At 39.8% G+C, this 18617-nt stretch overlaps 1 protein-coding gene across 2 annotated transcripts; it reads left to right on the top strand.

Moving 5' to 3' along the window:
* Positions 1-13218: 13218 nt before the first annotated feature.
* LOC125546103 (signal peptide peptidase 2) lies at positions 13219-18408 on the top strand. Of its 2 annotated transcripts, none has more exons than XM_048710245.1 (12): positions 13219-13408; positions 13804-13907; positions 14018-14133; positions 14269-14420; positions 14522-14607; positions 15179-15306; positions 15390-15440; positions 16240-16326; positions 16424-16493; positions 17302-17438; positions 17566-17643; positions 18083-18408. In XM_048710245.1, the coding sequence occupies exons 2-12, from the start codon at positions 13868-13870 to the stop codon at positions 18170-18172; spliced, it is 1035 nt and encodes a 344-aa protein (XP_048566202.1). In that variant the 5' UTR covers positions 13219-13408; positions 13804-13867; the 3' UTR covers positions 18173-18408. The 2 variants fall into 2 exon arrangements, with proteins under 2 accessions (XP_048566202.1, XP_048566201.1); XM_048710244.1 differs by having other exon boundaries at positions 13807-13907.
* Positions 18409-18617: the final 209 nt, after the last annotated feature.

The raw sequence follows: 18617 nt of genomic DNA on the forward strand, positions 1-18617 counted from the left end.
AAAATATGGACATGAGGGCATCATGATCATCTTTAGAACAGCAACATATATTGTCATATAATTTCTTATGCCAAAGTAACATTTCATTCACAAGATAGAGTATGAATCAGAAACTTCATTGAAAACTAACAAACTATGATCTTGGTCATTAAAGCAATTGCAATTTATCATAACATCATAAAGAGTCAATTAAAGAGCTTTTCGGCAAGTCCACGTACTCAACTATGATATAATCTTTCACAATTGCTAACACTCACGCGATACTTATGGGTACAAAGTTTCAGTCGGACACAGGGAAAGATAGGGGCTTATAGTTTCGCCTCCCAACCTTTTACCTCAAGGGTAATGTTAACAATAATACTTTATGAAAACCTATATCTGAGTGGATATATATATATATATATCCGGATCTCTCCAACCATAGAGCTTGCCAAAGGAAAAAGTATAAAAAGGGAAAGGTGATGATCACCATGACTCTCGTGTAAGGGTAGGAGATAAAGGTAAAAGATAGGCCCTTCGCAGAGGGAAGCAGAGGTTGTCATGCGCTTTTATGGTTAGATGCACAAAATCTTAGTGCAATAGAACGTCACTTTATATTGCCACTTATGATAAGGACCTTTATTATGTAGTCTGTCGCTTTTATTTCTTCCATATCACAAGTTTGTATAAAGCTTATTTTCTTCACACTAATAGATCATACATATTTAGAAAGCAATTTGTATTGCTTGCACCGATGGCAAGTTACTTGGGGGATCTTACTCAATCCATAGGTAAGTATGGTGGACTCTCATGGCAAAACTGCGTTTAGGTATGTTTGAAAGCACAAGTAGTATCTCTACTTTGTGCAACGAATTTGGCTAGCATGAGAGGGAAAGGCAAGCTCAACATGTTGGATAATCCAAAACAATATAACTTCTATTCGGATATAAGCAAACATAACCCATTATGTTGTCTTCCTTGTCCAACATCAACTTATTAGCATGTCATATTTTAATGAGTGCTCATAATTATAAAAGATGTCCAAGATAGTATATTTATATGTGAAACCTCTCTTTCTTTATTACTTCCTATTAATTACAACTATGACCAAAACTATGCTTGTCAACTCTCAACAACTTTTATTCAACATACTCTTTATATGTGAAGTCATTACTCTCCATAAGATCGATATATGATCTTTTTATTTCTTTTTGTTCTTTCTTTTATTTAACTCCCTCAAGATAATAGCAAGAAAGCAAAGCCCTTAACTCAAAACTACTCTTTATTATATATCTCAAGGACTCGATTACATAGATGGAACATAAAGCAAAACTCAAGGCTAAATCAAACTAAAATTTTATTCTACTAGATCAATATGTAACCAAAAGGATTGAACTAGGAAAAACAATAAAGATAAAGATGTGATGGTGATACGATACCGGGGCACTCCCCCAAGCTTGGCAGTTGCCAAAAGGAGTGCCCATACCTGTGTATTTAGAACTCTTTCTTCGGGGGCGGTGATGTGATATTCTCTTCCTCAAGCTTATTAATTTGCTACTTAAGATCCATTACTTCCTTGCGAAGTTTACCCGTGACGGCTAAAGCTCCATCCACCCATGGATGTTTCCTTGTTGCGGGAGAAAAAGCAACACTCTTTTTCATATTTTCATAAGAGAGAAATCTAGCATTGGGAGGAATAACCGAATTTGGTATTGCTGAGCTCTGAAGTTCTTCCAGCATGAATCTGGTTTGAAGGCGAGAGGTGACTTATTGATCCTCCTCCATGTCATCCACTCTTTCAAGTCAGCCTCCATCTCTTCCTCTGTTGCTGCCCCAAAGTGGTTAGCATCATTGTATGCTCTTGGGCCTGGTGCCGGGTGAGATACCCAACTCTCCCCGACCGACTCTTGCGAAGACATCTTACTCCAAATCTGCTGTAGAAACAACTCAAAACGAAAACAGGGGATTTTGCCATGGAACGGTGGTCAAAACCTTCGGGAGATTATATAATGAATTTTTACCTACCAAAAGAAGTATCGTGCAAGAAAACGGAGTCCAGAGGGCACACAAGGTGGCCACAAGGACGGGGGGGGGGGCGCCCTCCACCCTTGTGGTGGCCTCGTGTCTGTTTCGGACTACTTCTAATTTTCCAAAAAAAATTAATATTCCAAAACGGAGAAAATTTATCATTGGAAACGTTTTCGAGTCGGTTTACTTATCGTACCACATACCTATTCCTTTTCGGAGTCTAAAACATTCTGGAAAGTATCCCTTATGTGATCCTCCAGTGTTCCGGTATCAATTATATTCGTCTCAACATTTATGGGAGTACTTGAGATATAATGCTTGAGTCTTTGACCGTTTACCACCTTTGGATTTTTGCCTTCGACATTGTTGGTTGATGTCTACTACACAACCTTATTCTTGTAGACGTTGTTGGGCCTCCAAGTGCAGAGGTTTGTAGGACAGTAACAACTTTCCCTCAAGTGGATGACCTAAGGTTTATCAATCCGTAGGAGGCGTAGGATGAAGATGGTCTCTCTCAAGCAACCCTGCAACCAAATAACAAAGAGTCTCTTGTGTCCCCAACACACCCAATACAATGGTAAATTGTATAGGTGCACTAGTTCGGTGAAGAGATGGTGATACAAGTGCAATATGGATAGTAGATAAAGGTATTTGTAATCTGAAATTAAAAAACAGCAAGGTAACTAATGATAAAAGTGAGCGTAAACGGTATTGCAATGATAGGAAATAAGGCCTAGGGTTCATACTTTCACTAGTGTAAGTTCCCTCAACAATGATAACATAATTGGATCACATAACCATCCCTCAACATGCAACAAAGAGTCACTCCAAAGTCACTAATAGCGGAGAACGAACGAAGAGATTATGGTAGGGTACGAAACCACCTCAAAGTTATTCTTTCCAATCAATCTGTTGGGCTATTCCTATAAGTGTCACAAACAGCCCTAGAATTCGTACTAGAATAACACCTTAAGACACAAATCAACCAAAACCCTAATGTCACCTAGATACTCCAATGTCACCTCAAGTATCCGTGGGTATGATTATACGATATGCATCACACAATCTCAGATTCATCTATTCAACCAACACAAAGAACCTCAAAGAGTGCCCCAAAGTTCCTACCGGAGAATCACGACAAAAACGTGTGCCAACCCCTATGCATAGGTTCATGGGCGGAACCCGCAAGTTGATCACCAAAACATACATCAAGTGAATCACGTGGTATCCCATTGTCACCACAGATACGCACGGCAAGACATACATCAAGTGTTCTCAAATCTTTAAAGACTCAATCCGATAAGATAACTTCGAAGGGGAAAACTCAATCCATTACAAGAGAGTAGAGGGGGAGAAGAAACATAAGATCCAACTATAATAGCAAAGCTCGCGATACATCAAGATCGTGCCAAATCAAGAACACGAGAGAGAGAGAGATCAAACACATAGCTACTGGTACATACCCTCAGCCCCGAGGGAGAACTACTCCCTCCTCGTCATGGAGAGCACCGGGATGATGAAGATGGCCACCGGAGAAGGATTGCCCCCTCCGGCAGGGTGCCGGAACGGGTCTAGATTGGTTTTCGGTGGCTACGGAGGCTTCTGGCGGCGGAACTCCCGATCTATTGTGCGTTCTGGAAGATTTAGGGTACGACGATATATATGGGTGCAGGAAGTACGTCGGAGGAGCCACGGGGGCCCCACGAGGCAGGGGGCGCGCCCCCCACCCTCGTGGGCAGCCCGTGTCTCCCCTGACGTGCACTCCAAGTTCCCTGGGTTGCTTTCCTTCCAAAAATAACTTCTCTAGTTGATTTCGTTCTGTTTCGACTTCGTTTGATATTCCTTTTCTTCGAAACACTGAAATAGGCATAAAACAACAAATCTGGGCTAGGCCTCCGGTTAATAGGTTAGTCCCAAAAATAATATAAAAGTGGAAAATAAAGCCCAATATTGCCCAAAACAGTAGATAATATAGCATGGAGCAATCAAAAATTATAGATACGGTGGAGACGTATCAAGCATCCCCAAGCTTAATTCCTGCTCGTCCTCGAGTAGGTAAATGATAAAAAGATAATTTTTGATGTGGAATGCTAGTTAGCATAATTTCAATGTAATTCTTCTTACTTGTGATATGAATATTCAAATCCATAAGATTCAAGACAAAAGTTCATATTGACATAGAAATAATAATACTTCAAGCATACTAACTAAGCAATCATGTCTTCTCAAAATAACATGGCCAAAGAAAGTTATCCCTACAAAATCATATAGTCTGGCTATGCTCTATCTTCACCACACAAAATATTTAAATCATGCACAACCCCGATGACAAGCCAAGCAATTGTTTCATACTTTTGATGTTCTCAAACTTTTTCAATCTTCACGCAATACATGAGCGTATACCATGGACATAGCACTATAGGTGGAATAGAATGTTGGTTGTGGAGAGGACAAAAAGGGAGAAGATAGTCTCACATCGACTAGGCGTATCAACGGGCTATGGAGATGTCCATCAATAGATATCAATGTGAGTGAGTAGGGATTGCCATGCAACGGATGCACTAGAGCTATAAGTGTATGAAAGCTTAAAAAGAAACTAAGTGGGTGTGCATCCAACTTGCTTGCTGATGAAGACCTAGGGCATTTTGAGGAAGCCCATTATTGGAATATACAAGCCAAGTTCTATAATGAAAGATTCCCACTAGTATATGAAAGTGACAACATAGGAGACTCTCTATCATGAAGATCATGGTGCTAATTTGAAGCACAAGTGTGGTAAAAGGATAGTAGCATTATCCCCCTTTTTTGGCCTTTATTTTTTTATTTGGCCTTTTTATGGCCTTCCTCTTTTTTTGGGGGGGGGGACAACAATGCTCTATTTAATGATGATCATCACACTTCTATTTATTTACAACTCAATGATACAACTCGATACTAGAACAAAGTATGACTCTATATGAATGCCTCCGGCGGTGTACCGGGATATGCAATGAATCAAGAGTGACAAGTATGAAAGACTCATGAACAGTGGCTTTGCCACAAATACTATGTCAACTACATGATCATGCTAAGCAATATGACAATGATGAATGTGTCATGATGAACGGAATGGTGGAAAGTTGCATGGCAATATATCTCGGAATGGCTATGGAAATTCCATAATAGGTAGGTATGGTGGATGTTTTGAGGAAGGTATATGGTGGGTGTATGGTACCGGCGAAAGTTGCGCGGTACTAGAGAGGCTAGCAATGGTGGAAGGGCGAGAGTGCGTATAATCCATGGACTCAACATTAGTCATAAAGAACTCACATACTTATTGCAAAAATCTATTAGTTATCGAAACAAAGTACTACGCGCATGCTCCTAGGGGGATAGATTGGTAGGAAAAGACCATCGCTCGTCCCCGACCGCCACTCATAAGGAAGACAATCAATAAATAAATCATGCTCCGACTTCATCACATAACGGTTCACCATACGTGCATGCTACGGGAATCACAAACTTCAACACAAGTATTTCTCAAATTCATAACCACTCAACTAGCATGACTCTAATATCACCATCCTCATATCTCAAAACAATTATCAAGCATCAAACTTCTCATAGTATTCAACACACTCATAGGAAAGTTTTATTATTCTTGAATACCTAGCATATTAGGATTTTAAGCAAATCACCATGCTATTTAAGACTCTCAGAATGATATAAGTGAAGCATGAGAGTTCATCTATTTCTTCAAAATAAAACTACCACCGTGCTCTTAAGATATAAGTGAAGCACTAGAGCAAACGACAAACTACTCCGAAAGATATAAGTGAAGATCAATGAGTAGTTAAATAATTATTTAGCTATGTGAAGACTCTCTAACATTTAATAATTTCAGATCTTGGTATTTTATTCAAACAGCAAGCAAAACAAAATAAAATGACATCTAAGAATAGCAAACATCATGTGAAGAAGCAAAAAACTTAGGATCAACCGAAACTAACCGATAGTTGTTGAAGAAGAAAGGTGGGATGCCAACCGGGGCATCCCCAAGCTTAGATGCTTGAGACTTCTTGAAATATTATCTTGGGATGCCTTGGGCATCCCCAAGCTTGAGCTTTTGTGTCTCCTTAATTCCTCTCATATCACGGTCTCCCTAAATCTCAAAAGCTTCATCCACACAAAACTCAACAAGGACTCATGAGATAAGTTAGTATAAACCATTGCAAAAACCTTATCATACTCTACTGTAGAAAATCACTAAAATTATTATTCAACATTGCATACTAAATGCCTCTGCATATTTAATAGTCCTATCCTCAAATAGAATCATTAAAGAAGCAACCATATGCAAACAATGCAAACATAACAGCAATCTGCCTAAACAGGATAGTCTGTAAAGAATGCTGCAACATCCATACTTCCCTAGCTTCAGAAATTATGAAATAAAATTCCCACTGTAGTAAATTTATCAGAGCTTAATATGCAAAAGGTTTCAACATTTTATCACATTCTGAATTTTCTAGGGAATTATTGCAACAGCGGTAAACTTTCTGTTTTCAAACAGCAACATGTGGACTTCTAAAATATGCATAGTAAAGGCTATCAATGCCACTTTTATTGAAATAAAAGATGCAAAACATTGTTCTAAATAAAAGCAAGAAAATTCTAACAAAATAAATTGACACTCCAAGAAAAACACATATCATGTGGCGAATAAAAATATAGCTCCAAGTAAAGTTACCGATGAATGAAGACGAAAGAGGGGATGCCTTCCGGGGCATCCCCAAGCTTAGGCTCTTGGTTGTCCTTGAATATTACCTTGGGGTGCCTTGGGCATCCCCAAGCTTAGGCTCTTGCCACTCCTTATTCCATAGTCCATCGAATCTTTACCCAAAACTTGAAAATTTCACAACACAAAACTTAAAGTAGAAAAACTCGTAAGCTCCGTTAGTGTAAGAAAATAAATCACCACTTAGTTACTGTTGTGAACTCATTCTAAATTCATATTGGTATAATATCTACTGTACTCCAACTTATCTATGGTTCATACCCTCCGATACTACTCATAGATTCATCAAAATAAGCAAACAACACATACAAAACAGAATCTGGAAAAAACAGAACAGTCTGTAGTAATCTGGATCAAACGTATACTTCTGGAACTCATAAAATTCTCAAATAAATTGCTGGACCTGAGTAATTTATCTATTAATCATATGCAAAAATAATTAACTAAATAGCACTCTCCAAATAAAAATGGCAGCAATTCTCGTGAGCGCTAAAGTTTCTGTTTTTTACAGCATGATCAACAAGACTTCTCCCAAGTCTTCCCAAAGGTTCTACTTGGCACAAACACTAATTAAAAGCATAAAACCACATCTAAACAAAGGCTAGATGAATTATTTATTACTAAACAGGAACAAAAAGCAAGGAACAAAAATAAAATTGGGTTGCCTCCCAACAAGCGCTATCGTTTAATGCCCCTAGCTAGGCATGATGATTTCAATGATGCTCACATAAAGGATAATAATTGTAACATAAAGAGAGCATCATGAAGAATATGACTAGCACATTTAAGTCTAACCCACTTCCTATGCATAGGGATTTTGTGAGCAAACAACTTATGGAAACAAGAATCAACTTGCATAGGAAGGTAAAACAAGCATAACTTCAAAACTTTACGCACATAGAGAGGAAACTTGATATTATTGCAATTCATACAAGCATATGTTCCTCCCTCATAATAATTTTCAGTAGCATCATGAATGAATTCAACAATATAACCAGCACCTAAATTATTCTTTTCATGATCTACAAGCATAGAATTTTACTACTCTCCACATAAGCAAATTTCTTCTCAGTCGGAATAGTGGGAGTATCATAAGAGACTTGAATACTATAAATTGTTTCCACATTAAAAGAGTAATGTTCAGAGAAAGGGTACTCATAATCATGACAAGTTTTATAAATATAATCATAACTACTCTTTATAGCACAAGTTTCATCACAATAATCATCATAAGTAGCAACTTTGTTCTTATCATAACAACTTTGCATATCAAAACTTGGAAGACTAAAAATATCATCATTAATAAACATAGCATCCCCAAGCTTGGGACAAACATTAATTGCAGCAAATATATTCTCAAAAACATCATCTTCATCAAACATAGCATCCCCAAGCTTGGGCCTTTTCATATCATAAGCATAATCACTCTCATCATTAATTGTATGAATAGCACCAATAGTATAGCAATTATCATATTCTTCCAAGCAAGTGCCAAAAAGATTTTCAAGATCATAAGAAGTATCATTATCTTCCACAATTATATTTTCATGAGGCACAATAGTAATAGGAGCAGCATTATTTGGAAGAGATATCTTTTTACCTCTCTTCTTTTTTCTTTTCTTTTTCTTCACCACATCATGTGTGGGTTCAATCCCCTTTTTGGAGCTCCTTATTAATGAGATTGGTTGAATAGGAGGCTCTTCCTCGTTACCTGATTCATTATAAGAAATAATAGGAGGGTATTGGGAAGTCTCTTCCCTTTCATTAGTATTCTCTTCATCTTCTATTTGTTTTCTTTTCTTTATGTTTGACAATATAAGGATTTTCAATACAATTCACCGCACAATACATATAAATTTCCTCTAGATCAAAATGAAGAACTCTATCAAGATTAAATTTTGGAATACCCCCAGTTATACGTTTCATTTCTTCATAACCCAAAAGAAGGCTAAGCTCTTTATGATGCTCAAGGGTAATCAAGTTATCACAATGTTTGGACACGACTTGATCATGAAACAAATAGCATTGGAGCTTTAAATGACCATGTTCATTGCAAAGTTCACAAGGGGCGCGAAAAATATTGATTTTTTCAGCACAATCATCAAGACTTTCTTGCAACAATTTAGTTTATAAGTAATTATGCCTCTTGCAATATCTATCTTCCCTATTTGGTGTGTACTTACAAACCCAATGCACTCCACAGAAATTGACATGTTTATAGGAGACATTTTCATCATAACTAGTGCAATCATCATTAGTGTCATGGATATTCAAAGAATTCGTACTAACAACATTGCAATCATGCTCATCATTCAAATATTTAGTGCCAAACATTTTATAGATTTCTTCTTCTAGCACTTGAGCACAATTATCCTTTCCATCATACTCACGAAAGATATTAAAAAGATGAAGCGTATGAGACAAAATGTTCGTAATTTTAAAAGCCTTTCATAATTTCGTATATTCAAAATGTTTGTGATTTTAAAAAATGTTCGTATATTCAAAAAATGTTCATGATTTCGAAAAAAAATATGTATTCAAAAAATGTTCATAATTTTAATAAAAATCACGAATAAAATTAGTTTTCACGATTTTTTCAGAACATGTTCAGAAAACCAAGGAATGGTCACGAAGTTCAAAATTTGTTCCCAATTTTCAAAAAAAACACTTCATGGGTTCAAAAAATGTTCGCTGATTCAAAAAAAATCAATAATTCAAATATGTTCATGCATTTGAAAAAATGTTGACCAAACAAATAAATGTTCGAGATTTTCAAAACAAATGTTCACAAATTTTCAAAAAAATGTTGGCCGATTCAAGAAATGTTGACGAGTTTAAAACAATGTTCACAAATTAAAAAGAATCTTCGTGAATTTTTTTTGAAGTTCATGAATTAGAATTAATGTTCACGAATTTAAAAAATGTTCATGAATTTGTAAAAAATCTTCATGATTTCAAAAAAATATTTGCAAATTTGAAAATAAAATGTTCACAAGGTGCGAGCACATTTGACACGGAATCTCCAGCGATGAAACTAATCGACTCAAAGAAGATGATCGCCCCTGGGATCATCTCGGTGTCGGAAGTCGATGAAGAAGGAAAGGCCATCTGCGCCATTGATCGATAGATGCGCAACTTCATAGTTGGTGCCAACTGTTGTGTTGCTAAATCTCACAGTAAGTGGGGAGGTATGAATGGAGCTTGATCTACCGAGATGCCAATGGGTGACACAAGATCATATACAGGTTCAGGTCCCTCATTGGTGGAGATAAAGGCCCTAGTCATATCTCTCTAGGAGTTGTTCTTGCATATGAGTTTGATATTTCAGATGTTCCGAACACTCAGCTTCCCTAACAAGCTTATATAGAGTCCACCATGCAGCAGGGTCCATTGGCTGGTCATAAGTGCTACTAAATGACACATTAAAAAGTTTCATGTCCATTATGATTGAAACACACGCCTTAAAAAGTTTGAAGGAAGCGGCTAGTAATGCTTGGCATTTATTGTATAGTGAAGCTCCGTGCGTAACTCTTCTTTGAATGCTCCTGAGCGTTGGACTACTATGAAATCCGACTGGTTACATCCTGAATGATAAAGCTATCGACTGATGGGCAAACCGACTGACGGGCAAACCGAGTGATGAAGATCCCCCGACTGGTGTCCACTCTGACTGGGCCGCCCACCTTCTGCTGGTGTTTATCTGGTGCTTTCCATTCATGGGCTTGGCCCTGCATGGACCTCTTAGTTGGGACCTGATGTCTTCGTGGTTCTACCCGGTGGGGAATTCCCTCGACAGTGATCATGAGGACTAGATGGCAAGGATAACCCTCAGTCAATTATTCTAAACGGTTTGTATGTGTGGGATAAGATCTACGATGCTGGACCTTTATCGCCATGAGTCGGGGTTGACCAACTAACACGCATGATTGAGAAGGTGTACGAGGTGTAGCTCTGGCCGAATCTCTATAATGAGGGAGACAATGTGAGGGCGTGTGCTCATGTTCTTACGACAAACCCCTTGACACGATCAGCGCCTCTGATAATTGAAGGAGAAGGAAAACAAATGCTAATTGTGAAATATGAGAATATTCCTCTTTTATTGTCAAGCTTGTGCACTAATGGGGCATGGCCACAAGGAGTGCGATGATGGGGTGTCAAAGATGAAAGATAAGAAGTGGGGAAGGTGGAGGGTGTTGCAGCGAAGAAATGTGGCTTATGTAGCCCCTATAGGTGGCGTGATTGCTTCTCGGGGAGACCGGGACGTGGATATAACGACACTATTAGAGGAGGACATGCACCACAAAAGAGATCCTCGAAGGACGCATTTTTCTAAGAGCGAGGACACTGCCAACACTGCATCCAACCCCCTTAAACCAGACGGAGAGGAACAATTGGGCATGGAAAGGGAGTGCAACATGCAAGAACCTTGATTTGACCCTAGTTGCAGTAGTTGGAAATGATGGAGAAAGGGTGGATCCTAGTAATATTCCGCTACCACCAACAGAGTGCATATCATCGAGGGATTTGAAGAGATTGAAGAAGAAACAGTCATCGAACAAGAATGATCATCTGGATTTATCGGGGGCCTCCCTTGCGGATCACTGCCGAAACTCATAAGTCCTCTAGCATGGAATTGTCATAGTGCGGGCAACATCACTATAGCCCGAGTGTTTCGTGAATCACGAGGGAATTTGTCCTGGAGGTGTTAGGAATTGTTAAGACTCAAATAAGTAAGGATAAAGTAGAAGCTTTCCTTATGTTATGATTATAGTCTTGTCGTTGGCAGCTCCGGTAGGAGGGGAGGCCTTGGTTTGTTAAGGAACAAGGAAATGAAACTAGAGGTTTCAAATTATTCACAATACCATATTGAGGCTAAGATGGAGGGGTTAGGCCCTAATGTGTGGCGTGTGACTTTGATTTACGGTGAAGCTCAAGCTATAGAACGACACAAAAGATGATACTAATTATTACATATAAAATGCACAATAAATTTTAGAATCAGATAGAGAGAGAAGGAATCTCTTCCATTAAATGTGCAAAATATATATCACACAAATACCAATAAAGATTAATAGGAGTGCAAAATTGGGACGAGATGGGTGTGTTATATAACGGGCGAGAGGTAAAGGTAAACATATCCACAAAACCGTTAGGATGATTACAACTTCTGCATGGAACATCACATATAGGTGCATCAACATCCAATCTATTTTTTTAGAATGACCCTCAAGGCATATTATTCATTCAGGTGGATCATGTCTGATTGCAAAATGTCAACCATATAACCAGGTATTACGCTAAACATGCTAGCATCAATCTATATAGATAAAGCTTCCTTGGCACATCTATGGGCTGCTCCATTAGATTCCTGACGAGTACATTGCAAGTCAAATCCCTAGAAATTCATGAGATATGTGTGCATCTACCCAATGATTTGTCCTTCGAATAAACGATCATCCTTGATGCCACGCTTATGAGACCATCTAACAATCCGTATCAATCACAATCTGGTGTCGGTCATTCACCACTGTCAACATCATAGCACCTCGACATTTCAGTGGTCAAGGGATCATACATAGCCGGATATTCGCTGAACTGCCCCATCTGAAACTGCCCAAATATAATCCCACACCATGACACACACTCCTTCACCGTGTCCGTATCTCCATCCGTATTCATCTTTAGCCATCCTTAATTAGATACCTTTCAACCATGTCGATGTACCTAATCCGGACCCCTAGGCACTAATGCACAAGAATGTCCAGACTCTTATTGAGCTCCATAGACCGTTGTAGCGACTTCCTTGGAAGTGTATTTATCACGGTTCGTCTCACATCATGAAGATAATGATAGCAACTTGCTCTTCTTCATGAAATGATTATCCAAAATGTCCCCCGACCACGTCACATGGTATAAACAAGGCAACTTTTCATCGGGGAAAACTTACGCCGCCTGCTAAAATAATAATGCATGCTCGCATTTGATCGGAGCATGGTATATCGACTCCTCGTCACACGGGACACACCACACCATCTTTAATGTGTCTTCGCCGCATCTCCCCGCCGGCACAAAGTTCATAAAGAACCCGCCACCAAAACCCGGAACTTCAGCTGCACACGCAGCCTCCACATCGTCTTGCAAAATCCCTCCCCGTGTGTAGAGCTGCTCGGCATCTTACATCTCTTTTCGTTTGATGTCTCCGTCTAATAAACAATTTTATGAGCATACGCGCATAATTCATGGTGACAATTTTGACACATCAAACATTCCAAATCCGATTGTATTTTTGGTTGGGCAAGGTAAGAGAAGGTTTTTCTACGTGGCCGGAGCAATCCGGACCGTCGCCGTTCAGGACGGACGGCCGGATCCGGTATCCGAGTCGTCATCGTCCCCAACCGGGGATACTATTGCAGTACAAGTACTACTCCCCTCCTCCCTTCCACCCAAAATCCTCCTCGCGTCACGCGTGAACCCAGCCGGATCCCCAAACCTCCTTCCGGTCCGACGCCTCGTGCCGCCGGCGCCGACGGGGGACCCCTCCGCCTCTCACGCGTGCCGCCGCCCCCGCCGTCGCCGTCCCGTCTCCCTCGCCGGGGCATCGCGTTCCACCCCGCCGGCGACTAGGTATGAATCCGTCGATTCCGTTTGCTGTATCCCGCTAGGGGACCTGCACGACCTGCGGGCGTGCCGCCGCGCGCCTGGTGCACCGCCTAGATCGGGGGCACGCGCGTGCTGCGGGTTCTCCTCTCCTCTGCCGCCGGTCGAGGAATTCGTCGAGTTCCAAGCTTTAATCTTTCCGGATCCGGCGAGCAGTTCGTCCCCCAAGATTTAGCAGATCTGGGTGGTACCGAGGGAGTTAGGGAGAGGTGGCGCGGCAGTGCAGGAAACTGCAAATTGCTCTTGTTTCTAGACATCGATTCTCTTAGTTAAATCCCACTAGGGGACCTTCACAGCTTGTGTGGCACACCATCTAGATCCGTCCCTGGACTCGTCGGCGTTGGCTTACATTTTTGCTCCAGCAGGAACACGGCACCCTGAAGCTCCTGAGCTAGAGTAGGAGGGGCAAAACCATCCAGCTGAAGAATGAAAACACATGAGCGTGCTGCCAACTTGGCTCTTGCTGGTATGCTTCTTAAAAATTTACGCTTTGGCGGTGGCCGTTACCTATCGTTTGTCCGACCTGATAGGATGTTTCACGACTCGTGGTCCTAATGCGTGTTTCGGCATGTGCAGGTTTGAGCTTGGCACCGCTCGTGATCAATGTGAACCCAAATTTGAATGTGATACTGACAGCATGTCTTACTGTCTATGTGGGCTGTTACCGTTCTGTCAAGTCAACTCCACCCGCTGTGAGTGCAGCATTTTCCTCTCTCTAATCTTTTCGTGTTAGCGTATCTCCTGGTTGGTAACTACGGTGATGGGTTAACATGAAATTATTGTGTATCGCTCTGTCCAACTCAACCTTTTCATTTCTTCTTATGCAGGAGACAATGTCCAAAGAGCATGCTATGCGGTTCCCTTTGGTGGGGAGTGCTATGCTTCTGTCGCTATTCCTTCTATTCAAGTTTCTCTCCAAGGACCTGGTCAATACTGTTCTCACTGCCTACTTTTTCATTCTTGGCATTGCTGCGCTCTGGTAATTCCAACTGTTCTTTGAAGAGTTTTTCCACGGATGTAAATACTTAAAAGTGTGAATGCAAACCTGAGATTATGTGTGATCCCTATTTTCTGATGCAGTGCAACGTTGCTCCCTACCGTCAAACGTTTTCTTCCAGAAGGATGGAATGATAATGCCATCGTCTGGCGTGCTCCATATTTCCACTGTATGATTCCCACCTTCATTTTGATACTTCCCACTTTGCTCTACATCTTGTAGCTCATGTCAAATTAACACATCATAATTTCTATTACTAGCCTGCTGTCTTGAGCCACTGTTTTGTTGTATCTCTAGTAACTCCAACTTGCCATGTACTTTATAATAGTATAAATGTGCTACCAAGAGTCCATATATTACTTATGGAGTATCCTAACTAAATAAGACTTGAAGAAAATTCAGCACTCATTTTCTGGCAACATGATAGTTTTCATTTGCTCCATGGGACCATGTGTTGAATTTTGCACAAAGAATAAAGATAAATCGAAGAGTGAAATTATAGAAGATCCTGTCTTCTGTAAACAATTAAATGGCATGTACACACATTTTTGTGACAATGTTTTGTTTGATATGGGTCTCATTGTTTTCTAGATTTGCAATGCTTTTGCTGCGGCTGATCACTCTTCTTGAGTTTTGCAAAACGATTGTGACTTCTTGATCATTTTAGAATTTTTCATGCTATCCCCCTTTACAAGGTTGAGTCTTGATGGTGATGTAAGCTCATTAACTTCATATTTCAGCACTGTCGGTGGAGTTTACCAAGTCTCAAGTTGTCGCTTCAGTCCCTGGTTTTTTCTTTTGCGTATGGTATGCCATGAAGAAGCATTGGCTAGCAAACAATGTTTTGGGACTTGCTTTCTGCATTCAGGTTTGCCCTTACTGCTACTTCTGAGTTTTCCTCCCTGCTTATTACTTGCTCAAAACTTTAATACGCCAGTTTTAATCTTGCAGGGAATTGAGATGTTATCACTAGGATCATTCAAAACCGGTGGTATTCTCTTGGTATGGATTCACTCAAAATTTGTAACGAACTGAAACTTAATATCACTATTTTCTGGTGGTGTACTTGTGAACACCTTTCATTATTTCAGCCACCCACATGTCTTCCTCCTTTTCACCTCTCTGCTTTCATAATCCTCACTTTGAAGCATGACACCTTTTCTTTTAATATAATTAATATTGTTTCTAGCAGCTCACCATATGCATGGTAGATAATGCTTTTGTCCTTGTTTTTATGATTTATTTGTAATATTATAGAATCTAGTATCAATCGTGGACTACTTTTACTGTGATGGTATTATAAATGATCCTTCTCTGTTTTTACTCGGCACTTCAGCAAATTGGTTCTGATTGGTGGTATCGTGTTGGCAAGTTCATGATTGCATTTTCACCACATAGTCTGTATTGTACTCTATGTTTTTAAGGCGTCCTGCCTTGGACGCTTAGGCGATAAGGCGCCCTGGCAGCGCCTTACAAATATGTCCGCCTTAGGCGCCTAGGCGCTAGAGCGGGTGGTGCTCGCCTTAGGTCGCCTTACCGCCTTAAAAACATAGACTGTACTCATCCTCTGGCAATTAGGATTGAACTGTGATCCTACTATCTCATGAATTGGATAATTTGGAACTATGATTGTTTACTACTAGCTCTACAACTTTTGAAATTCTTGTTGGTGTATGGCTTATAAAAATGCCAGTCCTAGTCAGTCTCTGCTGTAGTTTCACATATCGTCACTGAGCCCTTCCTTTTATTATTTCTTAATATTGTTTTGTGAATGGTTGCTCAATTCCTTTTATAATTTCAGGCTGGACTTTTTGTGTATGACATTTTCTGGGTTTTCTTCACTCCAGTTATGGTCAGTGTTGCTAAATCATTTGATGCTCCAATAAAGGTTAGTGTTTTGTTTGGGTGAATTCACATTATTGTCAACGTCATTTTGTTCCATGATGAGTATTTCAATTTATCCATCTGTTCCTCTCCTTTTGTAGCTTCTATTTCCCACCGCGGATGCCGCACGCCCGTTCTCTATGCTTGGTCTTGGTGATATTGTTATACCTGGTTAGTGATAAAAGCCTTGGCTAGTTTTCTCTCATATTCTAGTGATATTTGCAGTGATACTGGATTTCTTTTCTGATTTTCGAATTGATAGTACTACCACAACTCTGATCTGAGTATTGATCTATGGTGAACTGCTAGTCTAGTTGCCATTACAACTGGATTGCTGTTGATAACTTGATATAAGGGGACTTAGCTGCGGAAAGAAACCTGTAGTTGCTTGTTTATTTAATGTAGTCAGATATCATTGACTTACTAGATTTGGGTGGGAGATTCTATGGTTTTTTCGCTATCTCATTGCATGGACTTGGGCCATTACTAATAAAACAAATATATGCTCCAGTCCAGATATCAGGATTGTAGGTATCCAGTAGCTTCAGAAAGTAGTTATGATTTCGATAACTTCCAGTTGCACACAAAATGTATTTTCCAATCTGAGTTCTGCTGTCCATAAGGAGACATAAGGCTGTCCATAAGGAGACATAAAAAATTAGCTTGGAACTACGATGAATGCTTGGTTTTTGTAGATTACAGGAACTAAATTGAATCAAAAGTTTTACATTGATTGCCTGGCAAACAATGCATCCTCATTTCCCAAGGATGAGCTTGGTTGGTAAAAATATTTTGTTGTAATGATGCATTAGTCATTTCTGCTGTCTTCTGTGTTAACTGTTTAGTACATAACCAAAATTAGAAGAGCCTTTTTCAAAGAAGTTCTGCCCCATTCAATATTGGAAAACATGCATAGCTCCCATGTTTCCACAAGAACTCACTTATAACATACAATGTATATTTGTTATTATGATTCCAGGTATATTTGTTGCACTTGCACTCCGTTTCGATGTCTCGAGAAACATTAAGAACCGTTACTTCAATAGTGCATTTTTGGGATACACTGCGGGCATGATAGTAACAATCGTTGTGATGAACTGGTTTCAAGCTGCACAGGTTAGTTCTGTTACATTTTTGGTCATCTCGTTGCTCGTGATGTCTGTCCATCTCTGAAATATTAACACCTGTTTCTTTACCCACCCCCCCCCCCCTCCCCCCCCCTTTTTTTGTTTTTGATACGCAGCCTGCTCTGCTATACATCGTTCCTGGCGTGACTGGTTTTGTGGCTGTTCACTCTTTGTGGAATGGTGAAGTAAAGCCGGTAAGACCTCTGACCAGCTTCCAACCTCGTCTTGGGTAAATTCACCTAAGAAAAGATGTAATTCTGCAGAACTGTACACCAATACCAGTTACTACCTCCGTCTCGGTGAATAAGTCATTCGTGTAGTTCTAGGTTGACGATTTAAATATCTAAATATGTATTATATGTGACAAAAAAATATATATTTAGAAACTACATCCGTGTAGAAATCTAGTGATATACTTTTCATGACATATAATACATATTTAATTCCTCAAATCGATGACCTAGAACTACGCGAATGACTTATTCACCTAGACGGAGGGAGTACTTGTTTCGTCCTTTGCTGTGCTTAAGACATTGCCATGTTACTTTTGTTTTTCATCTCATATTGTATAGTACCTATAAATCACTTGCTGTAAAAAATGCAAGCCTCATTTCTGACTATTGTACATTGCAGCTACTGGAGTTCACCGAGACGCAGCCCGAGGAGGAGGGAGCCGCCGAGAAAGAAGATGAAGATTCCAGTCAGAGCAAAAAGGTGGACTAGCGCTCGCTCGGGTCGGGTTGGGTCTTTTTAATTAATTAGGAGAGGAGAACCAAACCAAAGCAGGATTTCAAATAGGCTGTATGATCTTGAGAATCGAAAAACGATTCACATGATAGAACTCTTTTTGTTTTGAAAGGTCATTAAGTATCTGTTTTGGTGAGTGGTAGATGATGGACGAAAAGGGAACATATATGCTAAAAGACTTGCAACATAATCCAATCTGTGACATGACTATATATACCTGCTGCCGCCCAACTTTTGCCCCTTGGTTCAGTAAGTACCAGAAGTTGACTCAGTTCATGATGGCTGTTGTATCCCAAAATTGGCCAACATGTCTTTTCTTTTTTTCTTGTTTTGTTTTTTGCAGCAGATTGAACCACATGTCTACTTTCTCATCGCACCATCTCTCGTATGCAAATGAATGATATACTATCTCATCTTTGTT

Source organism: Triticum urartu, chromosome 3, assembly GCF_003073215.2.
Source record: "Triticum urartu cultivar G1812 chromosome 3, Tu2.1, whole genome shotgun sequence".
Taxonomy (NCBI): domain Eukaryota; kingdom Viridiplantae; phylum Streptophyta; class Magnoliopsida; order Poales; family Poaceae; genus Triticum; species Triticum urartu.

Excerpts from the sequence above, each read along its gene's own strand:
- LOC125546103 (XM_048710245.1), top strand. The coding sequence starts at position 13,868 with ATGAAAACACATGAGCGTGCTGCCAACTTGGCTCTTGCTG. Across the intron at positions 14,421-14,521 it reads CTTGGCATTGCTGCGCTCTG|TGCAACGTTGCTCCCTACCG; the intron begins GTAATTCCAACT and ends TTTCTGATGCAG. Across the intron at positions 16,494-17,301 it reads TGGTGATATTGTTATACCTG|GTATATTTGTTGCACTTGCA; the intron begins GTTAGTGATAAA and ends TTATGATTCCAG.